At 31.8% G+C, this 11,723-nt stretch overlaps 1 protein-coding gene and 1 long non-coding RNA gene across 2 annotated transcripts; both read right to left on the reverse strand.

The window, feature by feature from the left end:
- LOC110270060 lies at positions 322-2,480 on the reverse strand. Its single transcript, XR_002359066.1, has 3 exons — positions 2,161-2,480; positions 1,974-2,081; positions 322-379 (listed from the first exon to the last, which is right to left on the reverse strand). It is a non-coding gene; the product is annotated as an uncharacterized LOC110270060 (long non-coding RNA).
- On the reverse strand, positions 3,332-4,139 carry LOC107632849 (probable CCR4-associated factor 1 homolog 11). Its single transcript, XM_021118527.1, has one exon. The coding sequence runs from the start codon at positions 4,025-4,027 to the stop codon at positions 3,386-3,388; it is 642 nt and encodes a 213-aa protein (XP_020974186.1). The 5' UTR covers positions 4,028-4,139; the 3' UTR covers positions 3,332-3,385.

Here is an 11,723-nt window from a genome sequence, read left to right on the forward strand (position 1 = left end):
ACTTAGCAGCTGAACCAGGATATATCTTGGTGTAATTATCTCTTTCTTCTACTCCATTTCTGTTTCTGCTGCCCAGAAGATAAAACTGAAAATATCTCGTGCTGACTGACGAGACAAAAAGAAAAGTCTCGTGGCTGGGGACGAGACAAAAGAAAAAGTCTCGTGGCTAGTTACGAAATAAAAAGATAAAAAGTTTCCAGAAGTGGTTTCAAAGGCCAGCAAATTTTATCAAGCAGAAAAGGGGGCTAAGATTCAACCATCTTCTCTTAGCCACTGATAACCATCACTCACAAATGTGTAATATGGACTGTAACATCCTGGTTGACAATGTAAACCCTGCTTCACACATATTATCAACAAGATCAAGTACAACATCAACCTGCATTGAAAGTTAAAATTGTCACTAAGGGAATTCAATTTAAATGCATGCTCCAGAGAAGTAACGATAACTCTATCAAACATACCAAACATCAAGTCAGAATAACCGTAAAACACATTATGATCTTTGAAGTAAGAAATGTAAATAAAATAGGTAACAGAAAAGTACCATTATTTTAGGATCCTATTTAGTACATGATTTAGTTACCATTAGTAAGAGTAAGAGTTACTTAAGAGTGAGTTAGTTGGTTAGTTAGTTAGATATGATTAGTAGGGGATCAATATGAATAAAGAAAATAAGGAAGACAGAAGTAATTTTAATCACTCAGTGAGCCTTTGGAGAGAATGTGGAGCTCTCATTCTTCTACATATTGTACTAAGGGGTTTTCCTAGGAGTAATGTTCCTTAGCACATAACTAGGTATTTCCTAGTGTAATCCATTACATTTTCCTAATTCTTGTCTTCTCTAGTACCAGTTCTAAGAGGGAAATCGACCAAAAATTGGAAAGAACCCTAGAGAGTTCAGCTTCTGGCAAGAGAGTCCAAACCCATGTCAATCAGCTAGAGAAGAATGAAGCTTTCGGTTATATTGGTCTTGGGTCACTGGACTTGATTCAACACCAATGGAGAATACAATTTGGGTCCATGATAGAAAATGTTTTGAGATATTTCTATTTTGGGGCCAAGCTGAAGAGGAGAGTGGAGCTCTCACCCTTCCAGATATTGAACTAAGGGGTCTGGCCCAAATTCTATGGTTCATTAACACACTATTTGCTAAGGATTTCCAAATGCACTGCATTTGCCTAATTCTTGTCATATCTGGCACAAGTTCTACCATCAAACAAACATCTTTAAAACGGTATATTTTACTAGGGATGGTAGAATTTAGCAGTTGGTACTTTGACTTCAACGCAGAGCACTAATAATTACACTTGCAAATTCTTCAAAATCGGAAGGAACTGGTTCAAATCAAGCAAAAAGAAGAATGAGTTAACTTTTAGTTGCCAGTGGGATGGTGGAACATTATCAGCATAAATCCAATTTTGAAATTGCAATTAAGTCTTACTGACATTCAACAAAAAATTAGGAGTAGAGAAAGACCTAAAAAGACTTTGAATGAAGTGGTCAAGAGAGATTTAAACATAAATGAATTTTATTTTCTTGGTGGTAAAACATCACTAGAGAGATCTCGGTCAATATCACTTTAAATTTTTTCTTTCTAATCTTTCCTTATGAATTTATATCCTTTTGAAAAGACAAGCCCTCAAATGTCAATAGACAGAACAAAGGAAGAACCGGTTGTGGAACTAGTGGAGTTATGACAAGACCGAAGAATAAATTATATGAAAAACTCATTCTTTTTAAATATATGAATATGAATAAACGGATTACTATTTCATCATCATCTTGTCCAAAGTTTGTTATTCATATTATGGTCAGGCAAATGATGATGCCAAGAGAAGTGCTTCAGTGCACTCCAGGGGTTCTAAAGGTCTTGTTATCATTTTCACTCTACCATCCTTTTTCAATCTGATGGACAAGGCTCTTGTAACCAAATGATACTCATAATACTAAAATGAAAGAAGTATCTGTACCTTGCCTAAATCACAGCAATACATAATCAGCTTTTCATATGATGACGATAAATGTAAAATTTCCACTAGATCATGCAAACTCTTGAATTTTGAGATGATATCTTCAACCTATAGATATGCTGACGAGCCTCCTGACATCACACAGCATCAAGGACATTACCAGAAGCATTCATGAGAAGTTCCTCACCGCTAAATTTGAAATGCTAACAGCATAATCAGCAATGAAGCCTGAAATATCATCTTCATCAAAATCTGCATTACATAAAAAATGAATAACTCTAACTACTTATAAAAGACCACCATTAAGAACAACTTTGTAGAGCAAAACACAACTCCCTAGATAAACAAAAGTATAGAGCCAGAACTCAACTCATTCTTTCCGCTTGGAAACAGATTTCTAATGTCTTAATTTATTTTGGCTCAAACCCTATTTGGTGTTTAGAATTTAACTCATAATTGGAATTGAGCTTCTGAATCCAAATACTTGAAATGCCTATTAGAAATGGTGTGCCTTTCTCTAAAAAAATGCTTCCTTTGGTCAATCCATCAATCTAGTTGCCTACATGGATAATATTGCCATTACATGTAATGATTGTAAAGGCCAAAAGAGATAGAAAGTAAACAATAGAACTAGAAGAGCTAAGGTAGGAATGAATTAATGTGAAATAACCCCTTCCCCAGTTATAGAATTATACTGGGAATGCAGGAAATTATAGAGCAGAAAAACACTATGCAGAAAATTATAGAGCAGAAAAACACTATGCAGGAAATTACATGTATAAGCAGAACATCTTTAAGACAGACAACAAAAGCAGAGAAAAGAACAAATTATTAATGAAGTGGAGTTTTCAGATTCCATAAATGTCTGAGAGGGGAAAACCTCTTAAAAATCATGAGTTTTACACCAAATAGAGGCCAAATACACCAATTAGTGGCACAGATAGCACACTACTGCAAAGATTTTGCTTCCTTCCTCCTCCCAAAACCAACTTACCTAGTCAACAAGAGCTGCTCCAGAGATCTAGAACACCCAACACATAAATATATAGAATTAGCCATAAAATAAATATTCAACTGATTCTAAACTAGTACTTATATTTAATATTTCCATTTCACAATGCATAACACACAATCCTAAATCAAATGAAGAAGGATCTCTTGTAAAAAGCATCAGCATAGTCTCTACATTAAAATAAAGCAAATCATGAATGTCTCATATCGTACTGCTAAAAATCAACGCTGTATATTCAAATATATGTTACTGTTATCTGAAAAAAAGGCCACTTTGTAATTGAAGTGTTATAAAACAATTGTGATATCCAAAAAATAACCAATCATGTTTTATAATTCACAGACAAAATGTTATTACATGAAAAATCTAATGTATGATAATTTCTTTCAATTTAAGAGTATTAAACTTTTGCAATTTCCAACCCAAAAAATACATTAACATATTCCCTAAACCCATCATCATTAGCCAAAAAATAAGATTCTCTAATCTTGTGAAAGGTGTGGCAGGTGAGCAAGCTATCAGACCCGGCCTGATGGCACTTCCCAGCAACTCGGTCTACGTGAAGTGAGTCAGCCACCTTTTCCAAACCGCCATAGAGGCCATTGCAGAACCTTATCACATGCTTCACATCGTAAGTATTTCCCCCAAACAGCTCTTTCACAAGCTCCAAGAACTCCTCCAAGCACGTCGGAAGGACACCCCAGTTCAGAATCTTCACCAAATATCCAATATCATAAGCACCATGGAATGTGACCCATGTCAGTGCTTTGTTGAACAGCAGCCCAGATGCTGCTGCCAATTTCGCAAAATGCACCGAAGAAACTCCGGCCACTGCATTGCATGCAAAGTCGATGCCCTGGCTGCGTAGGAGTGCCACAGAGTCCTTTGCGTGAATGTCACGCGTGAGGTTGAAGTCTCGGAAATTGAACTGCCAGATGTAGTGAGTTCTGTTGTTGGTTCCTAGGTCAGGGAGGTTGCCGTGCTCATCGGGGAGAGTGAGTCCAAGCTGGATGATTTTGAGCGCGTCCACATTGGCCTTCATGACTTGGTAAGTTTCCTCTGGAACAAGATTCCGGTAGTTTTTGTTGCGGGGCAGGATGACTACACCCGGGAATTCAGTGTTTGGCAGCCCACACTTGCCTGATCACAACCGAACTATTGGGACTGGGCTCTAAAAGCGGCAGTCGTTCCACAAACCTCGGCTGAGCAGCGCCATAAAAGGGCGGAAAACCAACAACCATGGGCGGTGTCATAAGAAAAACTCTAGGTGGTTGTTGAAGTTGTTCTCGCTCATCATCGATCTTCGTCATTGTTGTATATATAGTCGTCATACTCTATCTAACTGAACCCTGGAAAGCAACTCTGTTAACTTCTTAGAAACTGAGAAAAAAAAATAGAACAAAAGAATGATTGTTGATCACGTAAGAAGAATAGAAGAGGAAACCAAGATTTTATAAACTAACCGTTTGTTCGACAATATAACAAGCACTAAGAAGATAATATACAGATGGCTAAGACTTTTTGTTGGACAATACAGTATGAAAGAATCAAGGAGACCTACGAGGATTACCAAATCTGAAAGACTTTATATCATTGAAGTTTCTTAAAGAAGCAGAAGTTCCAAGAATAAGGAGTCAGGTTCCATTAAAACTTAAAAGAAACAAAAAAAAGTAAGTAGTCTTAATTAAGTAGAAGCTGTCAAGTTATAGTCGTGAATTTTAGAATGCACGTTATAACACTAAGACACTAAATTCCTAGTAAATTTAGGATTTTCACTTACATAGTATTGCAAAATTGATTTTAAATTAAAATATTTTTTGTTTGAAATAAAGAATATATCACATAATATCTTCACAGTATCTTTTGAATATATAATAGCGTGTCAGTATCTTTAGAATACAGAAGAGTATCAAATATCATCTAGAAATAGTTTTGATTATATGATTATTTCCTTATTTAACTAGGAATAGGGTTTTACCGTTATTGTACAATTATATGAAAAAATTACATTATTGAGTGACTCGTTCTTTTTAAATATATGAATAAACAGATTACTATTTCATCATCTTGTCTAAAGTTTGTTCTTCATATTATGGTCAGGCAAAGGATGATGCCAAGAGAAGTGCTTCAGTGCACTCCAGGGGTTCTAAAGGTCTGGTTATCATTTTCACTCTGCCATCCTTTTTCAATCTGATGGAAGAGGCTCTTGTAACCAAATGATACTCATATATCTAAATCACAGCAATACATAATATATAAACTAAAAAAATAAGCAATAAAATTTTAAAAATTAAATAAAAATATGCATATAATAATAATATTTTTAATTTGAATTATATTACCTTGTTTATTTTATTTTTTGTAGAACAGAAAGGTAGAGAATAATAGAGAATGAGAGAAAAGAGAGAGAATGATAAATAAGAAGAATGAGAGGAGGGTTTATTAATTTTGGAAAGAAAAATTTTATTTTAATTGTAATAAAAAAATATATAGTGATGCATTTTAATTTGTCAAATTATTAATATAAATTATATACAGAGTGGAAAGGATAGAGAGAAATAGAAAAAAAAAAGAGGTAGATAAGAGAATGTAGGAAGGGAATTTATTAATTTTAGAGAAAAATATTTCTTCCCAATTTTAATAAGAGAGTGTCATATGATACATTTTGGAGTCGGTGAAGGAATGAGAGAGATAGAAAAAGCGAGAGGGAGGAGGAGAGAATTTTTTAATTTTGGAGGAAAAGATTTGATTTCAATTGTAAGAGTGACATGTGACACATTTTAATTGTAAAATTAGTAATATAACTAGTATATGTTCCTGTGTCTTGCACGGGATAATACATAAAATTATATAAAAAAATTTTGTTAAAATTTAAATAAAAAACATCTATAGTAATTATTATTATAAATATTCTACAACTTAAAAATATTAAAAATAATTAATATTTATTTTAATCAATTTAGATTGAGTGAATGGTCATCTCATTTGTCCGTTTAAGCAAGTATTTAGAGTTCGAATCTCGCCTTGTGTGTATAACAATCCATTAGTTAGCGACAGACCCTTAATAAATAGAGCATCAATATGTGGTGGATTAGTCATCGACTTGTCGAGTTAGGAAATCCGTAGAAAAAAATTGTATTTGTCTTTAAAATAGATTAATTTTCCATTAATAGCAATACTTATGGTCTTTTGTTTTGTTGAAATTTACTTGGGACAATTTTATTTGTTGGTAGCATATTCATTCTTGAAGTCAAAACAATATGATCAGCATTGTTACTTGTTAAAACTTCACATTTTATGAAATGATTTCTAAATTTTTAAATTCATAAACTTATGTCATTACAAAAGTTATTAGATCGATCGATTAATATTTATTGGTAACATAGTGTACTTCACACCATCGTTAAGTATTAGTTAGTGTGAAGAGAAACCAATAACAACTTTTGTTATTCAATATATAATTTATTCTATTGAAAAATAACATAATATTTTCTAAACTTGTAAATATATTTTTTCTAATTTCTTACACTATTTTATTTTACAATATATATGATGTACAAAGTAATTTCTTATCTTAAAATTAATTCTGGTTAGTGAGATAAAATTTAAAATATTTTTTTATTTTCTTACTCAAATTTAAATTTAAATTTAAATTTGATTAACAACTCATTTTTTTAATTTCAATAAAAAAATAAATTAGTTCGATACAAAATATTGAGCATTTAATAATTTCAATCATTTAAATTTTAATTACCAAAAATTGAATTAAAAATTAATTATAAACTTAATAATCGATAATATATATATATATTCTATTTAAAAATTAATTACAAACTTAATAATCGATAATATATATTATATATTAGTACGTAAATAATAATATCCAATGTATTAATTATTTATTTTTTTGATAGAATTAATGTATAATCTATTGAGGATTGATTTATTATCCAAAATTTTTTTCATAAACTTTGAAATATGTGAAAATAGTGATCTTATTTTCTATTATTATTTAACAAATTCTTCATAATTTTTTAATTATGTAATTAACTTAATCATAACCTTTATTATTACTTTTATACTAAAAAAATATCAATTTATATTATTTACATATTTTTTTACTACTAATAAATAAATAAATATTTTTACTATTATACTTATTATCCTAGATAATGACTTAAATTACTTATTTTGTATGTTAAATAATATTTGATAATTATTTTTTTATTTGAAATAATTTTTTTATGTAAATATATCAAACTTTTATATATACTAAGTGTTATAATATTAAATAGTATAGTATTTGCTATACCAATAACTTAAAATATTAATCCAAGATATATTTGGGTCTAATAAGACCTCAATGCAAGCAAGATCAACTAAAATCCATTGTTAGGGTCCCAACTCCGACTTAGATTCATTACCTTAAATGCTCAACGCAGATGAAGTCCACGCGTCTCCTCTTAAATCAGCTAAGATTGGATCCCGTTGCTAGTTAGATATGGTAATGAGTACTCAGGGGAGCGTGAGAAACCCCTTCCTATCCCTCGCTCCTATTTAAAAAAAAATGTCCCGTTTCTTCTCTGTCATTGCAAGTTCCTGTTTAATTACCCCTTAGGAAACACAGATCTTCTCGGGTATCTACGAATATTCTTTGAAAACTTTTGAAAAAAATTAACACAAAAAGACATAATATAATAATCATAAAATAATCGATTCAATATAATTCAACACAATTTATAACATATTCGTTATGAAAAATAACATTTCAAAAGGAAAAAACATAAAAATATATTCCAACATAATAACATAACATAATTTTTTGGGATGATACTGAGCGACGTAGTGACGGACTTGAGAGGCAGAGAAAGTGAGTTAGAGAGAGAGAGGATCGAGGCTGAGAATGAGTTTGGAAGAAAAAGGAAGAATTTGAATTGGAGGCAGAAATTAGGGTTACTAAATTTAAGAAATGGATTTATGTATATATAAATTAGGATAAATTAATAATTTTATATTCGCATATATTTAATAGGTTTTATGGGATAGGTACTTATGTCCATGTCTCCATTAGGGTGACAAACAGAAAAGTCCACCCTGTCTTGCCAAAAGTCCGCCATCTGGTGGGCTGGCCTGCCCCGCCTCGCTTAGTAAGGCGGTCCTGAATTTCTCTCCCACCCCTGCCTAGTGAGACGGTACTGAATTCCTCCCCCGCCTAACAGTAGTCTGGCGGGTTGACAGACCAAGCCCGCCAAATCTCTTTTTTTTATAAACTATTAAATATTAAACAATATATATAATTTCACAATAATTTCAATAAATTTATAATTTCTAAAAATATAAAAAAAATTATAATTTTTAAATTCACACACAATAAAGTCTTTATAATTATAAATATGTAATAAATATAATTATAAACCAAATTTATTGAAATAAAATAACAAAACCAACATTGTCTAAAGCAAAATAAATATTGTCCAAAATTATAATTAAACATCTTCAAGTTTATAATCAATCAAACATAAAACATAATCCAAAATATAACTTAGAACATTTTCAATTATCATCTTCATCCTCTTGTAGATCAATAACATTATAAAAATTTGTAAAAAAATGGCCCTAACAAAATAAAAACTTGGCCCAGCGGAAAAGCCTGCCCTGCCCCGCCGAAGCCCGCCAAATCCCATGAATTAGGCGGTGCAGGGTACGCTGGCTTTTTAAGTTTAGCAGTCTTAAATTTCCAGCCCAACCCGCCTTTTGGGGGTGGGGGGTTATGCGGGCCAACCCGACGGGTTTCGACCCATTTACTGTTGGGTATATGGTATGAGAAGATGACAAAATCTTATATTTGTGTAGTGATTTCAAGGCACGATTAGATCGCTTTCTTTAGAGAGATATTTGTCCCCACACTTAGTTGCTATAGGATTGATGACAATATTCTCCCAGGATACAATGAAACTTAAGAATTTCTTAATTAGCAATAGTAAGAAATTCTCAACTCTCTTGAACAAAGAAAATCTTTTAATAGTTGAGTAAATTATACACTTAGTACTTCACCTTTGAAATAGTGGATAAGGACTTATTTATACATATTGTACATAGAAATTATGATTAGTTACGTATACAAATAGTTGTGTCTTTTCTATTGCCAATAGATACAATATTTTGAACATACACAATTCTTAAAGAGTTGTGTCCCTTTAGCCAATAGACACAATATTTTGAACATACACAATCATTAAAAGGTTGTGTCCCTTCAACCAAATGGTACTAAACAGTTAGTAACCGTTTATTAATATTAATAATAATATTAATAATAATATCAATAATATTAATCAAATTTGTAAATACCCTTCAATCCCCCACTATTTACAAAATTTAAATGTCATACAAGTATATGCATAAACAATGTGTCACTAAGATTAAACATTCTTTTAGTGTAAATTTTAAAGTTCTAAAGAAGTAATAGGTGTCTAATCGATTAAACCTATACTCCATATGCTAGTACCAAAAATCACACACATTATTTATACCCTCCAAATTCAAGAGTTTACAATTTTAAGAACTTGTATGGCTTTGTGCTCATCCTGGTTTCATGAATATTTACGAGAATAAAACCTCTAAAATTCTCGATTAGAGTGGCACCACTCTTATATTCATATAGGTGGAATATTTTGATAGATAATATTATCATTCCATTAAGAGTTTAAACTTACCCTCCTAATTTATTGTAAATAGCACTAAATCCTATACCTTAGTGCTCCAATTGCTAAATAACTTGTTATTACCTATTAAATTTTGAAAATAGTGGTCTACAAGAATAAGGTTGGGTTCCCATCATTTAGCAATAATATGTTTTAATCTCATTTTAGCAGTAATTTCTTTGATTTTATCCCTTGACAAACCTTTAGTCAAAGGGTCTGCTAAATTTTCTTGAGATCTTACATAAGTGATGGTAATTACACCATCATCTATTAGTTGCCTCACAAATTCATGTCTCAAACTTATATGTCTAGACTTTCCATTATAAACCTTATTATATGCTCGAGACATGGTTGATTCACTATCACAGAAGATTGAAATGGCTGTCGTCTGCTATGGCCACAGCTTTATATCATATAACAAATTTCTTAACCATTTCGCTTCTTTACCTGCGACTGATAAAGCTACAAACTCAGCCTCCATAGTAGAATGTGTAATACATGTTTGTTTCTTTGAGGTCCAACTTATTGCTCCACCACATACGGTGAAAATTCATCTTGAAGTGGATTTGTTATCACTAAGATTTGTAATCCAACTTGCGTCGGAATAACCTTCTAAAACTGCGGGATAGTCACTATAATGTAATCCCAAGTTTATGATTTTCTTGAGATAACCAAGAACTCTTGTTATAGCTTTCCAATGTTGATTGCTAGGCTTTCCTGTAAACCTTGATAATTTACACACAGTAAATGCTATATCAGGTCTAGTACAATGCATTGCATACATTAAACTTCCTATAGCACTAGCATATTCTAATTGTGCTATAGGTCTTCCCATGTTTCCTTCTAATGATCATACGGCGTATTGGATTCTTTAATTGTAAGATGATCAAACTTTTCTAATACCTTTTTGATATAATGAGATTGACTTAAAGTAAAGCCAACTTCATTCTTATGCACCTTTATGCCTAATATTGTATCAACTTCATTCAAATCCTTCATCTTGAATTTAGAAGTTAGATACTCCTTCGTTATACGAATTCCTTCTAAATTTGTTCCGATGATTAACATATCATCAACATATAAACAAATGATTACTCCATAATCTTTAGTAAATTTTGAGTAAATACATTTATCCGCACTATTATGTGAGAAGCCATTTGAGAACACCACTGAATCAAACTTCTCATGCCATTGTTTAGGCGCTTGTTTTAGCCCATACAAAGACTTAATTAATTTGCAAACTTTCTTTTCATTTCCGGGTAGTACATAGCCTTCCGGTTGCTCCATATAAATTTCTTCATTAGGATCTCCATTTAGAAAAGCCATTTTAACATCCATTTGATGTATATGAAGCTTATGTATGGATGCTAATACTATAAGAGCCCTAATAGAAGTCATTCTTGCCACAGGTGCGTAGGTATCAAAATAGTCTAGACCTTCTTGTTGTCTAAACCCTTTGGCCACTAACCTTGCTTTAAAGGTTTGTAATGAACCATCAGTATTATACTTTTTTCTAAATACCCACTTACATCCTATAGGCTTTGATCCTGGAGGCAAATCAACCAAGACCCAAGTATTGTTAGATAATATTGAGTCCATTTCATCATTTATTGCTTCTTTCCAAAAGGCAGAATCCCTTGAAGCCATAGCCTCTTTGAATGTTTGAGGATCACCATCTATGTTCATAACAATAGGAATCTTGTTTGTTACAGAATTCCTAGTTCTTTCTACCAAAAAGGTGATAGCATGAGAAGAAATAAATATGGACCCAAGTCCTTTTCTTTTCTTACTCTCAAGCTCTTCCTTGGTTCAATCAACTCTTTGTCGCTTAGACGTTTATTATTTTGATTATTTATTTCTTGTGAAATATTAGTATCATTTTAGGAATACTCTAAATTAGAAGTTGAATCATTGATAAATTTATTTTCAATAAATTCTACTTCTCTTGATTCAACAACTACATTAGACACTAAGTCTAAAATTCTATATGCTTTAGAATTTTGAGCATATCCTATAAAAGTGCCTTTTATGGCTCTT

This window comes from Arachis ipaensis, chromosome B03, assembly GCF_000816755.2.
Source record: "Arachis ipaensis cultivar K30076 chromosome B03, Araip1.1, whole genome shotgun sequence".
Classification (NCBI taxonomy): domain Eukaryota; kingdom Viridiplantae; phylum Streptophyta; class Magnoliopsida; order Fabales; family Fabaceae; genus Arachis; species Arachis ipaensis.